Below are 14,084 nucleotides of genomic sequence, written 5' to 3' on the forward strand. Positions count from 1 at the left end.
TGAATGAATTCCTTACTCCTATTCAGTCGGATTTGGGGATTCTGACTAATTTATGAAGTTTTCTAACTCTGAAGAGATTCACTCCATCACCCACCTATGTCCATTTGTCACAGTGTAATTAGGAGTGGAAAAATAAATCTGCTTCCAAATATTCCTTTTAAAATAAAAATAGAGGCTGTTTAGAATAACAGAATGGGGAATGGTGGCAGTAAAAAGGCAGCATAGGGCTCATCTAGTATTACGTTCTCGTTTTTAGATGAAAAAACTGAAGCAGAGAAAGGGGGTAAGTAACTTGCTCAAGGTCACGTGGTGGTGAATCTAGTTCCCAGGAGCCTGGGGACTCTTCCCTGGGTCATGCTGCCTCCCTCCAAAGTATTCAGTCACATTTTCTAAGGTGTGTGAGGTGTGGAGAGGTGAGAAGTTCTGTCAGCTCTTCCTGACGTGGAAATGTCCCAAGAAGAAGATGAGGACTTTACAGGTTGTTATGCCGGCCATCCTTTTCTTGTGGGTCTTTGGTTTGTTCCAAGGCTTGATTGGCTTGTCTTTTATTAAAGTCCTTTTTGACTCTTAAAAGGAAAAAAATAAAGTGGGTTTATTCATTGAAGCGAAAAAGAAAAGATTTAAACTTTTGAAATGATAGTATAGCATTAAGCCCAACAATTTATAAAGAGGCGTGAGCCAGGGTAACTCTTAAAAACCTCATTGATTTTAAGTGTTGAAGCCCCCATTCTTCTGCCCTTCCCATCCACAGAAACCTGATACTAAGCTAATTTACCTATTACAGTTTTTGAAATCTCTTACAAGAAAAAAAAGTTTATGAATTTTCCAGATTTTCTCTCATGGATATGCCTCATTTTTGTAATCAGAAAGAAAAAAATGTTTACAACTATATTAAGTCTTTGCAAGTTGAATCTGGCTGAAACACTCCATCATTCGCTGAGCTGCTGTTCTTCCAGGGGTTACTTACTTCTCTCTGTTGAAAATTATGAACTCCTTTTGGACAGATTCAAGGTGCTCTTGAAGAAGGCACATCTTCCGGGTGAACGTTGGAAAAAAATAGAGGTATAGTTAGCAGACCAATGAAGATCCTTAAGGAGCCAATAACCTACTGAGTGTCTGTTAACTGAGTGACCCAAATCGATGAGGACCAATGTGTCCTCAAAATAGATGCTATCTGAGAGTTCGTAGCAGGAGTGAGACCACAACCAGATTAATAGAGGAGCATATAGGAAAGAAACAGGGAAAAATACATCAACTCTCTGCTCCCCACAATGAGGCAGGAGGGAAGACCTGGGTTATGGTTTATGAGCTTGATGTCTTTCAGCCATTTAGCCCAAGAAACCACGGCTTCAAGGCAGTTGGGCACAAGGGTTTATTAAGCTGGTCACCTATTTGCTTCTCATCTCCTGGCCCTCATGTAAAAGGTTTGGAGGTTCTGAAACCAAGTCCCCCTAAAACTGAGTTCCCCTGCCAAGTTTATGATTAATCTCTCTGTCCAAAACTTTATTCCCTTTTCTGCCTTGCCCCTGTCCCCCTCAGAATTCAAAGAGAAGGGGAAACTGAAACTGAGCAGGACCCTGCGGGGCCTTCCCGGGTACAAAAGTCCCTCTGTGCCCCCATTTTTCTTTGTAGAGAAAAAAAGGCTTTAGTCTCCTAGGCCTTTCCCAAGTTCCAAAGAGCACTCAAGCAGTTACTGATTAGGACAATAGAATCACAGGACTCCCATTTCCTCCTGAAGGGAACTGGATAACAATCTGATGCATATCTTTGAGTTGTTCTGTAGAAACTCAGACCCCCCAGCCAAGTGGGGGTATGGTGACTAAATGCTGACCAGAGCACATAGACCCCAGGCTGGTTGGAACCAGAGGGTTGAGATTCCCAAAACATCACCCTGTTCCCTCGCCACCAACCAATCAGAAGAAGGTCTGTGGGCTGAACACGCATCTTAGGACCCCATCATGCATCCCATGACCCTCTCTCCTAACACTGTCTTTAAAAACCCTTGTCTGAAAGCCATCGGGGAGTTTGGGTCTTTTGAGCCCATCCCCTCCTCCCCTTTCACCTTGCTTGACCCCTGCAATAAACCTTTCTCTGCTCTAAACTCAAACATTTCGGTTTGTTTGACCTCACTGTGTGTCAGGCACGCAAACTTGGGTTCAACAACAGTTCTACTTGGATTTAAGGAGTAGCCTAGAAACATGTCTTCACACTGAATTCTGATTGACCCCCTCAACTGCACTGGGGCTGATTAATTACACTTCAGTTGTGGTGAGCAGCCTTCTTCATGTGTGAATTGCTCACAGATTTGCAAAGCATTTGCTTTGCTGCTTCACTGTCTGGCTGTCAATATCTCTAGATGACTTTTCCAACATAATGAGAAAATTTAGCCTCAGAGAAATGACCATCATCAGGCCCAGGATAGTGTCAGCCCCAGATCAAATGTTTTAAAAGTCTGTAACAAAATACTTCCAAATTACTTCTGATGACAAATATTCTTCTCAAAGGAAAAAATATCATTCATTCATTTTGTTTTTAAATCTAGGAATTAGAAAATACTAAGTCTTCAAGTACCAGAGAGTTTTTTTTTTTTTTTTTTTTTTACCTTTCCTGAACAAATAATTAAGTGCTGGGAGAGTAAACTATAAAAATGAGAGAAAATTTTCAGAGAAGGGGTGGGGGGAAGCAAAACAAAGGAGAGAAAAGAGATTCTGCTACACCTCACTCTTATCCTCAAGTTGGGGTACCTGTAACCCTGGGGGTTTCCAGTATCAGTAATAGGGGACATGAAGCTATGGGATAAACATGATCTGATAGAGCTCCTTGGAGCAGCAGCTTTACCCCAAGATTGTAGAACAAATATTTTTAACATTTAAATATTACATAAAAATATATAAAATATTACATAATGTCTTAACATTTATATAATACTTTATATGTTTATATAAACATGTTTATATGTTTTATATATGTTTGTATTTTATACATATACATGTTTCTATATGTACATATGTATGTATTTATATATATTAGAAATATATAAAAATATATGTATAATATAAACATATAAATACATAAACATACAAAATGTTATATAAAATTTAACATGAAGATATTTAAAATATTAACATTTAAAAATATTTTAACATTAAAAATCAAGATTATAATCACTAAAATGCAGAAATTCACTCAAGTTCTTTTCTCTGTCATGTAACTCTGTCTTATTTAAACAAAGATGTAAAATGCACACTCAGATGAGTTTGTGATATGGCACTGCAGACCCTGTGAGTCCCACCCTGGCCCTAAGGGCTCATGTGCCACATGTTCTTTTTCCTCTGCTTTAGTTGGAAAAGTTTAAGAAGTACAGCTACATGGACAAGTCAACAGGAGTAGCCAGAATGAGAGTATGAGGGAAAGGAGTGGGGAGCAAACAGAATGGAGGAACGAATGAGTCTTATGTGATTGAGAAGAGAACTACTGGTTAAAAATCGTAGAATGTGCTTCTCAGGGATGACAGAGCAAACAGAGATTAGACTGGTGTAAGTAGAGATGCCATCAGAAATATCTGAAGGGTTTAAGGCAGGTGGAAATCTCAGGAGGCAGAAAAAGAGGACTCAGGTCATTTGCTTCCATAGCAGGCAGACTGGGTGTGTGTCAGTCTTTTTGGTTCTTTAAAGGGGATGATGAGCAGAGAAGGTCAGTGGAGAACATCCTGGATGCAAAGAAACAACAGAGGCATCTACTGTGAGCATGAACCAGAGTCATGGAAAAGAATGAAGTTAGAAGTCAGGAAGTCGAGTGGAAAAGTAAAACATAAAAAATGGCTAACTTTTTTTTTTTTTAGGGTTAGCACTTTAATTTTTTTTTGTTTTTGTTTTTTAATTTTTATTTTATACTGGACTATAGTTGATTTACAATGTTGTGTTAGTTTCGGGTGTACAGCAAAGTGATTCAGTTATACATATAGCTATTCTTTTTCAAATTCTTTTCCCATTTAGGTTATTACAGAATATTGAGCAGAGTTCCCTGTGTTATACAGTAGGTCCTTATTAGTTATCTATTTTAGATATAGTAGTGTGTACATGTCAATCCCAAACTCCCAATCCATCCCTCCCCCACTCCGTCTCCCCCTTAGCAGCCACAGGTCTGTTCTCTGTGAGTCTGTTTTGTAGATAAGTTCATTTGTGTCATATTTTAGATTCCACATATAAGTGATATCATATAGTATGTCTTTCTCTTTCTGACTTACTTTACTTAGTATGATAATCTCTAGGTCCATCTATGTTGCTGCAAATGGCATTTCATTCTTTTTTTATGGCTGAGTAATATTCCATTGTGTATATGTACCACATCTTCTTTAACAACAGCTAGCATTTTGGCAGACATGTACTAATTGACTCAGAACAGTCTATGAAGTAGGTAGCAATACTAACTCCATTTTATAAATGAGGAAACAGAGACACAGGTGGAAAAGGAAAACTTTAGTGCTTTTACTTTATTTAATCACAGCCTGCATTCTACAGCTGTAGATGGTAACAGTCACTACATACCTGAATCACCTGAAGAACTTAAAAAATCCTGATGCCCAGGCTACACCCCCAGATTCAGCTGAATGAACAAACAAGCATAATGATAATGTAAGGAGCTGCTAAGATTGACTCTCACATTTTAAAATCCTTGAATAGAGATAAAGTGCTACTTTGAGATTCACCATCTTTCTGATTCTTTGAGGGAAGGCTACTCTTTGTTTTGAAACAAAATCCTTTTTATTTTTAAATGGAGGCTATGAGATTAGGAGAAACTAGAGCAAAATGATGGCACAGGCAGCTCCAAACCCTCAACCCTCAACAGAAACATCAGAAAACAAACAGAAACGGTTAGGGCCAACACTGTCAGAACTCTGGAAAACAAGCAAAGGTTTATAGCAACCAGACAAACACTGAATCAAGAAAAAAGCAACTTAAAAATGGTCCTGGTTTTAAGGAAATCTCTATCAAAATATTATCTGAACACAAGCTAACATAACAAGAGACAGCAGTGGAGATGCATGACAAGGAATAGTCTTTTTGCAGAATAGTTTGTAAAAGTCACTCAAAAATGCAAGTACAGCCTTCAACAATCAAAAAACAGCAAACCCTAGAGAAGGAAGGGGAGAATCTGATTTCTGGAGTTACTGGATTGTAAAAGTCAACTAGCAAGTTTTCAAGAAAAATACCACAAGGTGTACAAAGAAACAAGAAAGTATGGCCCGTTCAAAGAAACCAAATAAACTGACATAAATCATCCCTGAGGAAGCACAAACATTGGACTTACTGGACAGAGACCCTAAAACAACTATTTAAGGTATGCTCAAATAGTCAAAGGAAACCATGGAAGGAAACCATATGTTAGGCCACAAAACAGGTCTCAATAAATTTAAAAAGATTAAAATCATACAAAATATTTTCTCTGACCACAATGAATGAAGCTAGAAATCAAAAACAGAAGAAAACCTGGAAAATTCACAAACGTGGAAATTAAACAACACATTCTTAAGCAACCGATGTGTCAAAAAATAAATCACAAGAAGAATTAGGAAATATTTTGAGGTGAATGAAAACAAAAATACAACATGCCAAAACTTAAGAGATGCAGAGAAAGGCAGTGCTCAGAGGGAACTTTATAGCTGTAGATATCTACATTAAGAAAGCAGAAATATCTGAAGGTCAAGAATGGCATAGTACAAGGGTTGGGGCGGGGGAAGTAGACAGATCATATAGAGCATGGAAGGCATGGCAAAAGTTACTCACAGATTGCTGTCATCTCTAAAACTTTAGAAAACTTGTAATTAAGATGATGTCCTGTACTTGGCTACATTTGGGGGTCTGTTAACAGAGGAGCCTGCATAGGCAAGCTTTCTAGGTGCAAAGGAAGGAGCTGGCCTGGAGAAGCTGGTTGGTTATGATATGAAGAACAGATCATTAGGAGGAAGATGGGTGAAGTAAAAAGCAAGAAGCATGATGGGTTTGTGGCATAGCTAAGCATTCCTTGGAGGGCCCTAGAAAACACTTAAGGATGGGAATCTGGTAAGAGGCCAGTTCTGTGGACAAACAGGATGTGGACTTTGGTTAACTGACCATTAAAGAGTATAGTAGCCCCTGAGGACTGGAGAAATTAGGGACATTGAGGATACTTATTTGTTTGAAGAGCTATTTTCACCACAAGACTATGCAATCTTTGAGAACAGGGATGTCAGTGAACACAGGAATAATATCTCATCTATATCTCTCTCCAGTGTTGAGCACAGAATGTGGCAGATAATAGGGATTCAATAAAAAGAGCCTAAACAATTGGATGGGGGGAGGGATGGAGGGATGGAAGAATGGACGGATGGAGGGAAGGAGGGATGGAGAGATGCAGGGATGGAAGAATGGAGGGATGGAGAGATGCAGGGATGGAAGAATGGACAACCATTAGTTGAGTGGGTAGGGTGACGGGTGGATGATTGTGTGGATGAATGGATGGCCATTAGAGGCAAAATGAATGTTTGTTACTTTACCATCATTATAATATGCAGAACCACATGTATAAAATCCTCCTGAGTCCCTGCAAGTCACCGTATTGAAATCTGACCTCGAACTCTGACAGAGGATAATGCAGTTAGTTACAAAATTAATTTGACTCAGCCCGAATTCCAGCAATAGCGCTCAACCGTATAAGAATTCTATCTTTTCTGTGAATAGATGCTCCTTACTTCTGCTAGCCCTGATATCACAAGATTCTGCGTCTGGCCAAGAACAGACACCCCCGTCTAGGGTCGGCTGCTCCCTGTGAGTCCTTAGAGTGTGGCCCAAAACAGCCATGTGTGTACTTTAGAACCAGTCCATTTCCATCATTTTAGGGATGGTCACCTGACCTAGGCTTGGCCAATTAGATTCTCTCCCAGGAGATTGCAAAGTTTGAATTGAGAGCTGGGAGAGGGCAGTAAGGGAATCAAGTTAATGGCAGAAACCTAGGGAGGAAGTCCACATGTGAAATGTTGCTGCTGGGACCCCCAGAGCTGCCCTTTCAGAAGCTGGGGTGTTCAGCTCCGCCTCACATTCATGAAGCAGCCAGTTCTCGTGGGATGGCCGCCCACCAGAAGCTCTCCAACGAATTGCAGCTGCCGTGAAGATTCCCATGACCCTGGGTCTGAGGGGACTGCTTACCTGAGAGGAATCACATTTCCTCATTTCCTTCTCCTTCTTGGCCAGGCGCTTCTTTTTCTTGTGAAGAGGCTTGGTCTCCAAAATCATTTCTTCGAGCTCAAAGGTGGGGTCGCAATTCAGCCTGCCTTTCTGCAAGGAAGACAGGTTGACCACTCCTTAGATACCTGTATCTTTCTAAAACTAGACCCAGCCAAATAAGGAGAATAACACTCCCTCCTGCAGGAGCAGTCTAAGAATAACCAGCTGGGAGTCCCACTTGCAGTTTGAAATAATTTATTGCCAACCTTGCTTTTCATGTTCTTTGTTGTTTATTTTTCTGAACTCCCAAGGAGCCTTCCATGAGTTAGAAAGGAAACCCTATTATAATTATTTTTCTAAAGTTTGCCTTTGGGGCTGTTTCTTGAAGTGGGTTCAAGGGTAGATCAGAATCACCTGAGTTGATTCCCAGCTTCCCCAACCAGACGTGGAGAATCAACACGAGGGCCAGGAAATTGCATGTTTAACAAGCTGCCCAGATGATTCAGATTCACAATTAAGTCAGAGAAGTCGAGGTAGAAGGTCTCTCGAGGCAGCGCTGCCGGCTCATTGCAGGGCTCGTGGCAGAGCAGAAACAACAGGAAAGGTGCTTAGATCTCCGCGGCGTCATGCATCACCCACGGTGCAAGCGGCCCCTGCTGGACCCTGTAGGGTGGCCAGGTAGGACCCCACCCCCTGCTGCTCCATGAGCTTGTTATTCTGCCGACAACTGAATGTGTAAAATCAGGCTGTGGGGAGAGAGGGGAGTCAGAGCGCTCACTTGGCCCCTTGGCCGGAGCTTCTGGGTATGGCTTTTACCGGCCGACTGCGGGAGGCCACAGATACCTTGGCCGGGTATAGCCGGTGGGAATTATTTCCCTTTGGTTATTAGTCACTGTGAATATGGTTCCCAGCATAGAACTACCAGAGGAAGAGGCGTGCATGGTAAGGATAAATACCCCACCCCATCCTCAGCAGCTGTCAGTCCTTTGACTCAGAACTCCTTGGATACAAATTTGTATATCTTTGGAATCAGAGAAAACTTTTTTTTTAATTGGCAGATTCCCAGAAATGACTGTTTGTAGGATTAGGACTTCTTTCCATTAAAAGTAAGCCACAAGGGCTTCCCTGGTGGCGCAGTGGTTGAGAGTCCGCCTGCCGATGCAGGGGACAGGGCTTCGTACTCCGGTCCGGGAGGATCCTACATGCCGCGGAGCGGCTGGGCCCGTGAGCCATGGCCGCTGAGCCTGCGCATCCGAAGCCTGGGCTCCGCAACGGGAGAGGCCACAACAGTGAGAGGCCCGCGTATCGAAAAAAAAAAAAAAAAAAAAAAAAAGTAAGCCACAAAACGTGGTTAGGAGCTAGAACTCCCAACAAAGATCTAGATTAGAATCCCAACTCAGCTGTGTGACCTTTGGTGGCCAACCTACCCTGTGTGCGCCTCAGTTTTCTCATCTGTAAAATAGAAATCTGGGCTGTCTTACAACATTGGCGTGTTATCTAATGAGACCATGTGCATCTGGCACACAGAGTTAATGTGCATTGAATGAGAGTTACTATGGGTTTGTTAAGATTGACTCACATTAGGAATAAATCCTGGAATGAGCCTCTTCTGCAAAACTGCGTCCCAGTTCATATCATTCATATATGGGAAGTTTTGAACATCAGACAAATGGGAAAATCGTTGGTCTGGATTCGGTTCCAGTAGCTGCCAATGGAATACAAACACCAAGATCATGAGGAAGGTCAAAACTTGGAGTGCAAAAAATCATACAGATTCCCTATGAATATTTCCAAGTATAGGATTGAAGGAAACAAGTCGTGTTCTCCTTTCTTAGCCCCATAAACAAATAATATAGATGAGTGGTCAGAATGGATTGTAAGTTGGTTTTTGTAAGTTGCAATGTGGTGAGTGAAAATAGCTTGTCCTACTGAGTCAAACTTATGTTTGATTACTGATACCCCAACTTAGTAATGATGGGCAAGTTTGTTCTCTAAACCTCAGTTTACCCATCTGTAAAAAAGGGATAATAAGCTATTTCATAAGGTTTAGCTATGATTAAGTCAAGCCATGTTTATAGTGACCAAGAGAAGGTCTGTTCTTCTTACGTGGAAAATGTACATTGGTTTTCTGAAATGAAATTTATTTCACACTAAAAACTTTAGCAGTTTTTACCACTAATCAAAATATACTGGGGTGACACAGATAAGATGTAACTAAGGTTGCTGTGATAGTTCTGGGTTTTATGAACTGGGATTAAAGATTTTTTCCCCTTTAACCACTCCAGAGCCAACATCATTTCAATCCTGTGGCTCAAATGGAAAATAGCAGTTCCACTTGAGGATGGGCCTGGAGGTGACAGTTGTGGGTCATCAGTGTGCACTTTTGGGATAATAGGGCTGTCTCGGAGCTAAGGAAAATTTGCTTATGGAAAATGACCCCCGCCCCCATTCTTTATCTTTGACATCACCAACGGCAATATCCCTATTCCAAAACAGAACACTGGACCCATAGACAAGAGACGTAGGTTTTGAATTCTTAGCCCCCAGAGCTCTTTTCCTTGACCAGTTACAACCTGGGCAATTTTCTCTCTTCAGAAAAAAGCCAAGCTCATCCTCTTAGGCTCCTCATTTTTTCTTTCACGTAATTATTCACTACACATGACTGAGCTCTCACTACAACTGCCCTTAATCTTTCTGGTGAACACAGGCATCATGAAAAGCTGAGGAAAACTGTGGACCTCATTAATTCAAATACCAAAGTCTACCACCTGTCATACTCTGTGTTAAGTGCTGAGGACACCATGAACAAGTCAGACGTGGTCCTTCCCTCATGCAGCTTAAAGAACAAGGGTCATGAACCCAAGAGTCACACACGTGCAGTGTATAATTTAAAAGTGTGAAAAATATGATGAAGGAAAGTTCGTGCTGTGTGATCTGACAACAGAGGGAGGCTCCCAGAGGAAGTGATACGTGAGCTGAGATCTAAAGCTGTGTTTCTCAAACTATGCAGAAGGGCCAGTTATTTCTCTTTGTTTGTTTGGTTTAATTTCCAACCCACTGAAGTCAATATGTGGTGTTACTGTGCATGGCTAGTATAGAACAACACACTGTGTGCAACTTGTGATTTGAGTTCAACATCACTGCATAGGCTTGGACCCTATTCAGTGAGATGAGTCCACTGACCATGTGCTTTGAGGTATCAGAGGTATCAAGTTGCTATAAAAGTTTTTAAATACTTCCCTCAATTTCTATACGTGTTATGGACCTGTTGGAAGTAATTCATGGACTTGAGCCAGTCAGTGAATCGCATTAGTAGTACTGACCTAAAGGAGGGAGCTGGAAGAGCTGGGGATGGGAGCAATGTTCTAGGCAGTGAGACTAGCATGTGCAAAGGCCCTGTGGTTAGAGAATGATACATGAGGGGGAGGAGGGGGAGGGCAAAGAGGAGAGAAAAGAAACTCAAAGCAGTTTGTAGTCAAAAGGGGGACAACAGTCCAAAATAAGACTTGAGGGGTAGTTAGAACCTTTATACCATACAAATAATTTTGATCTTTACTAAGAACAGTGGGAAGGCAGTAAACTTTGGATTGAACAGATCCCTATGGGGCACAGCAGAGAAGAGAATGGAGTGTATAAAAGTGTACAGGGGCAAACCAGTGAAAAGGCAAGACTTGATGGCAGCAGGACTAGGAAGATAGATGGAGAGAAGGGACAGATCCAGAAGACATTTAAATGGTCAAATATGAACATGGTGATGAACTGGGTATGCGGATGATGAATGATTTCTGGTTCTGGCTTATATTAGTGGGTGGACGGAGACGCCAGCGCAGGAACACTGGAGAAAGTCCAGGAAATAATGAGTTCAAGAATCCCATTTGGCACATGGAGTTTGAGATGTCTTTGGGACATTTAAGAGGACGTGTGTGTTGCCTTATTAATGAAGCCATGTATTTGAAAGCTGTTAGCTGCAAAACCCACTCTGGAAATGTATTTATCATGACTGCCTCCAATATTGTAACTTAACTTTTAACTTCAAACCAGAGCATGTGCTTCATTTTTATCACTTCCTTTTGCCATGCATTTGTCCTTCTTACCTTTTTAAGAAGTGACACCATTTCCTGTGACCAGGCAGAAGGGTAAGTCACAAGCGCCGTCTCAAACATGTGTGCAATTTCCTTGCTGGAAGTACTGGAGCGAATATGATACGGTCTCTTAAGGGAGAGAAGTAAGAGTCCTCATTTTTAAAGGGTAAAAGAAAAAATGTTCCTTTGCAAATGCTTCCAAGCTAAATGTTCAACTAGTAAAATCTAAATAGCATTTTCTAATCCCCTCCAGCCAATTGTTGTGTTGCCATATGCATATGTGGTCCACGGTTGCCAGATTTCCTACATTTTTGTTTGTTTGTTTTTTCTTTGCGGTACGCGGGCCTCTCACTGCTGTGGCCTCTCCCATTGCGGAGCACAGGCTCCGGACGCGCAGGCTCAGCGGCCACGGCTCACGGGCCCAGCCGCTCCGCGGCATGTGGGATCCTCCCGGACCGGGGCACGAACCCGTGTCCCCTGCATGGGCAGGCGGACTCTCAACCACTGCGCCACCAGGGGAGCCCCAGATTTCCTAACTTTTAAAAAAGCATACCAGAAATCTATACATCCTTGTGAAATCTTGGAATTTTTAAAAGTTGGTAACCCTCTGGGTCAAAGGAAACATTTCTGTGGGCTAAATCCACATCTGAGATGTCAGTTTGGAAATGTTTTGTAAGGTTAACTAATGTAAGTATTTACCTAAAACACTGGACAAGCGCTCAGTAAATTTAAAAAATTGTTATTTAAGTGTTGATTATAAAGAGATTCAGAGTTTTACCATACACACACCACTTTTTACTTGTTCGAATCATAATGACCAAGCTCGGGTTAGAAGGTTACCCAGAAGACTTCAACCCCAGTCCCCAATGCTATGAGCGTCTAGTACTACGGAGTGGGGTAGAGAATTTTGTGATGAGGCAAAAGCATTTTTACCTCTGAGAGAACCAGATTCTTCTATAGTCCTAACTTGGGGGAAAAAGAAATTAAACAAAACGGTGGCTTTGTTATAATTTTCACAGATATCCACTAGAGGGCAGCCTTTACCTACATTGATTTCTCTGTTTCATAAAGGGCTCACCCTGGGATTGTCTCTCTTTATGTGAAGTGAGCTACTTAAAGCTGGAGATTTGACCATATTCACATTTTTGCCCATGGGACCTAGCACCTAGTGAGTGCTCATTACATGTTTGTTGAATGAACAAAATTTTCATATTAAATTAACCAACAATAGAACAGTGAATATAGATATGTACATTTATCAAGTGCCTGACTCTTTCGAGAAAATAGATGACTGGACCGATTTCTCCCAACTAAATTGGGAGAAATGGAGGAGTTTAATTTTTTCCTTGTTGTAAATCATTATTAAAAGGTAACATAATGTAATTAAGTGTTGGAGCTCTGAAGGCAAAAGGATTTGAGTGCTAAACTCGGTCAATTTGAATTTCAATTCCATCATCTGTAGATGAAGTTACTTCTTCTGTAAAATGAACCACCTTAGGGGAGTGTTGGGAAAATTAAAGGACATAATACATGTAAAGTTCTCAATAGAGTGGCTAATATATATTAGCCATAATACAGGAGAGATATGATTATTGACATAAAGGTAAAAAGGATGGTGGCTATAAATGTAAATAATGAACAGCAAGATGAGTCATCACAAAAGGTGATGTGAAGGAAGGCTTAAGTCTGTGCATGGCATGTCAATAGCAGTTACCCAGGGAACCAGGAAGTGCTAGGGGTTGACTCCCTAAAAGGGAGATTGACCAAATTTATTTTTTTAATGCAAGGTTTAAAAACCCCTGCCGCATATTTTCTTCCCTCAAGACTGAATAAAGGACCATAGTTAATTCATTTGTCTCAGTAATGATACAGTGGAAACAACCCTTGTAACTCAATATCAGAAAAAGAGTGCTGGGCCGGGTACCTTATCAGCGTCATCAATGTTTATTGACTGTTTGCAAGCCAAGGGCACTGTGGGTCACTACATGTGATTCACTGCATGTTTACCATTAAGAGCTGGGGCACACCAGGGAAGCCCCAAAGAGTGACTAAAAAAAAAAAAAAGACCAGGGCTTATCTTAGGAAATATCTTTATAGGCAAAGGAACAAGAGGAAAAGAGCTCCAAGGGATGCCTCCAGACAGGAGGGAGTCCAAAGAGGCTGAAGTGAGTTTGTGAAGAGTCAGGGTCATTCAAATTGAAGCAAAATCTGAAAAGTTAACATGGTTCTAAAGGGCAAAGAATGCCAAGCTAAGGTGTCTGAAGAGTGTGAGGGAGGAGAGGGGTGGGTAAGGCAGGTGAAGTGTGTGTGTGTGTGTGTGTGTGTGTGTGTGAATATACGAGGCATTAGGGAGTAACAGCATTTTTTTTAACATGAAAAGTTATATCTGTGCTTTACAAAAAAGAATCTGCATTCCCATGTTCATTGCAGCATTATTCACAATAGCCAAGGCACAGAAACAGCATAAATATCCATCAACAGATGAATGAATAAAGATGTGTGTGTATATGATATACATATATATATTTATACATGCACATATATACATATATTTATCTATAATATATACTTATATATGGTATTATATATTTACACATAATATTCATTATATATGGATAAATTATAAATGAATAATGGCATATTATACATAACATAATATATATTCATATACAATATATATGAATAATGGAATATTATTCAGCCATAAGAAAAAAGGAAATCCTACCATTTGCAGCAACATGGACAGACCTTGAGTCTAATACACAAACTGAAACAAGTCAGAGAAGCCAAATAACTGCAT

General features: G+C 40.8%; 1 protein-coding gene across 1 annotated transcript in view; it reads right to left on the reverse strand.

Moving 5' to 3' along the window:
- Positions 1 to 472: 472 nt before the first annotated feature.
- STK32A (serine/threonine kinase 32A) overlaps positions 473 to 14,084 on the reverse strand; it is a gene marked incomplete at both ends in the record, with an annotated part of 106,162 nt that continues 92,550 nt past the window's right edge. Inside the window, 5 exons of the mRNA XM_082623385.1 lie at positions 473 to 566; positions 968 to 1,032; positions 7,185 to 7,313; positions 8,782 to 8,907; positions 11,297 to 11,413. Coding sequence (XP_082479511.1) covers positions 473 to 566; positions 968 to 1,032; positions 7,185 to 7,313; positions 8,782 to 8,907; positions 11,297 to 11,413 — 531 coding nt within the window. The remainder of the gene's footprint in view (positions 567 to 967; positions 1,033 to 7,184; positions 7,314 to 8,781; positions 8,908 to 11,296; positions 11,414 to 14,084) is intronic.

The sequence above is a fragment of the Mesoplodon mirus genome, assembly GCF_964341445.2.
Source record: "Mesoplodon mirus genome assembly, chromosome: 5".
Lineage (NCBI taxonomy): Eukaryota > Metazoa > Chordata > Mammalia > Artiodactyla > Ziphiidae > Mesoplodon > Mesoplodon mirus.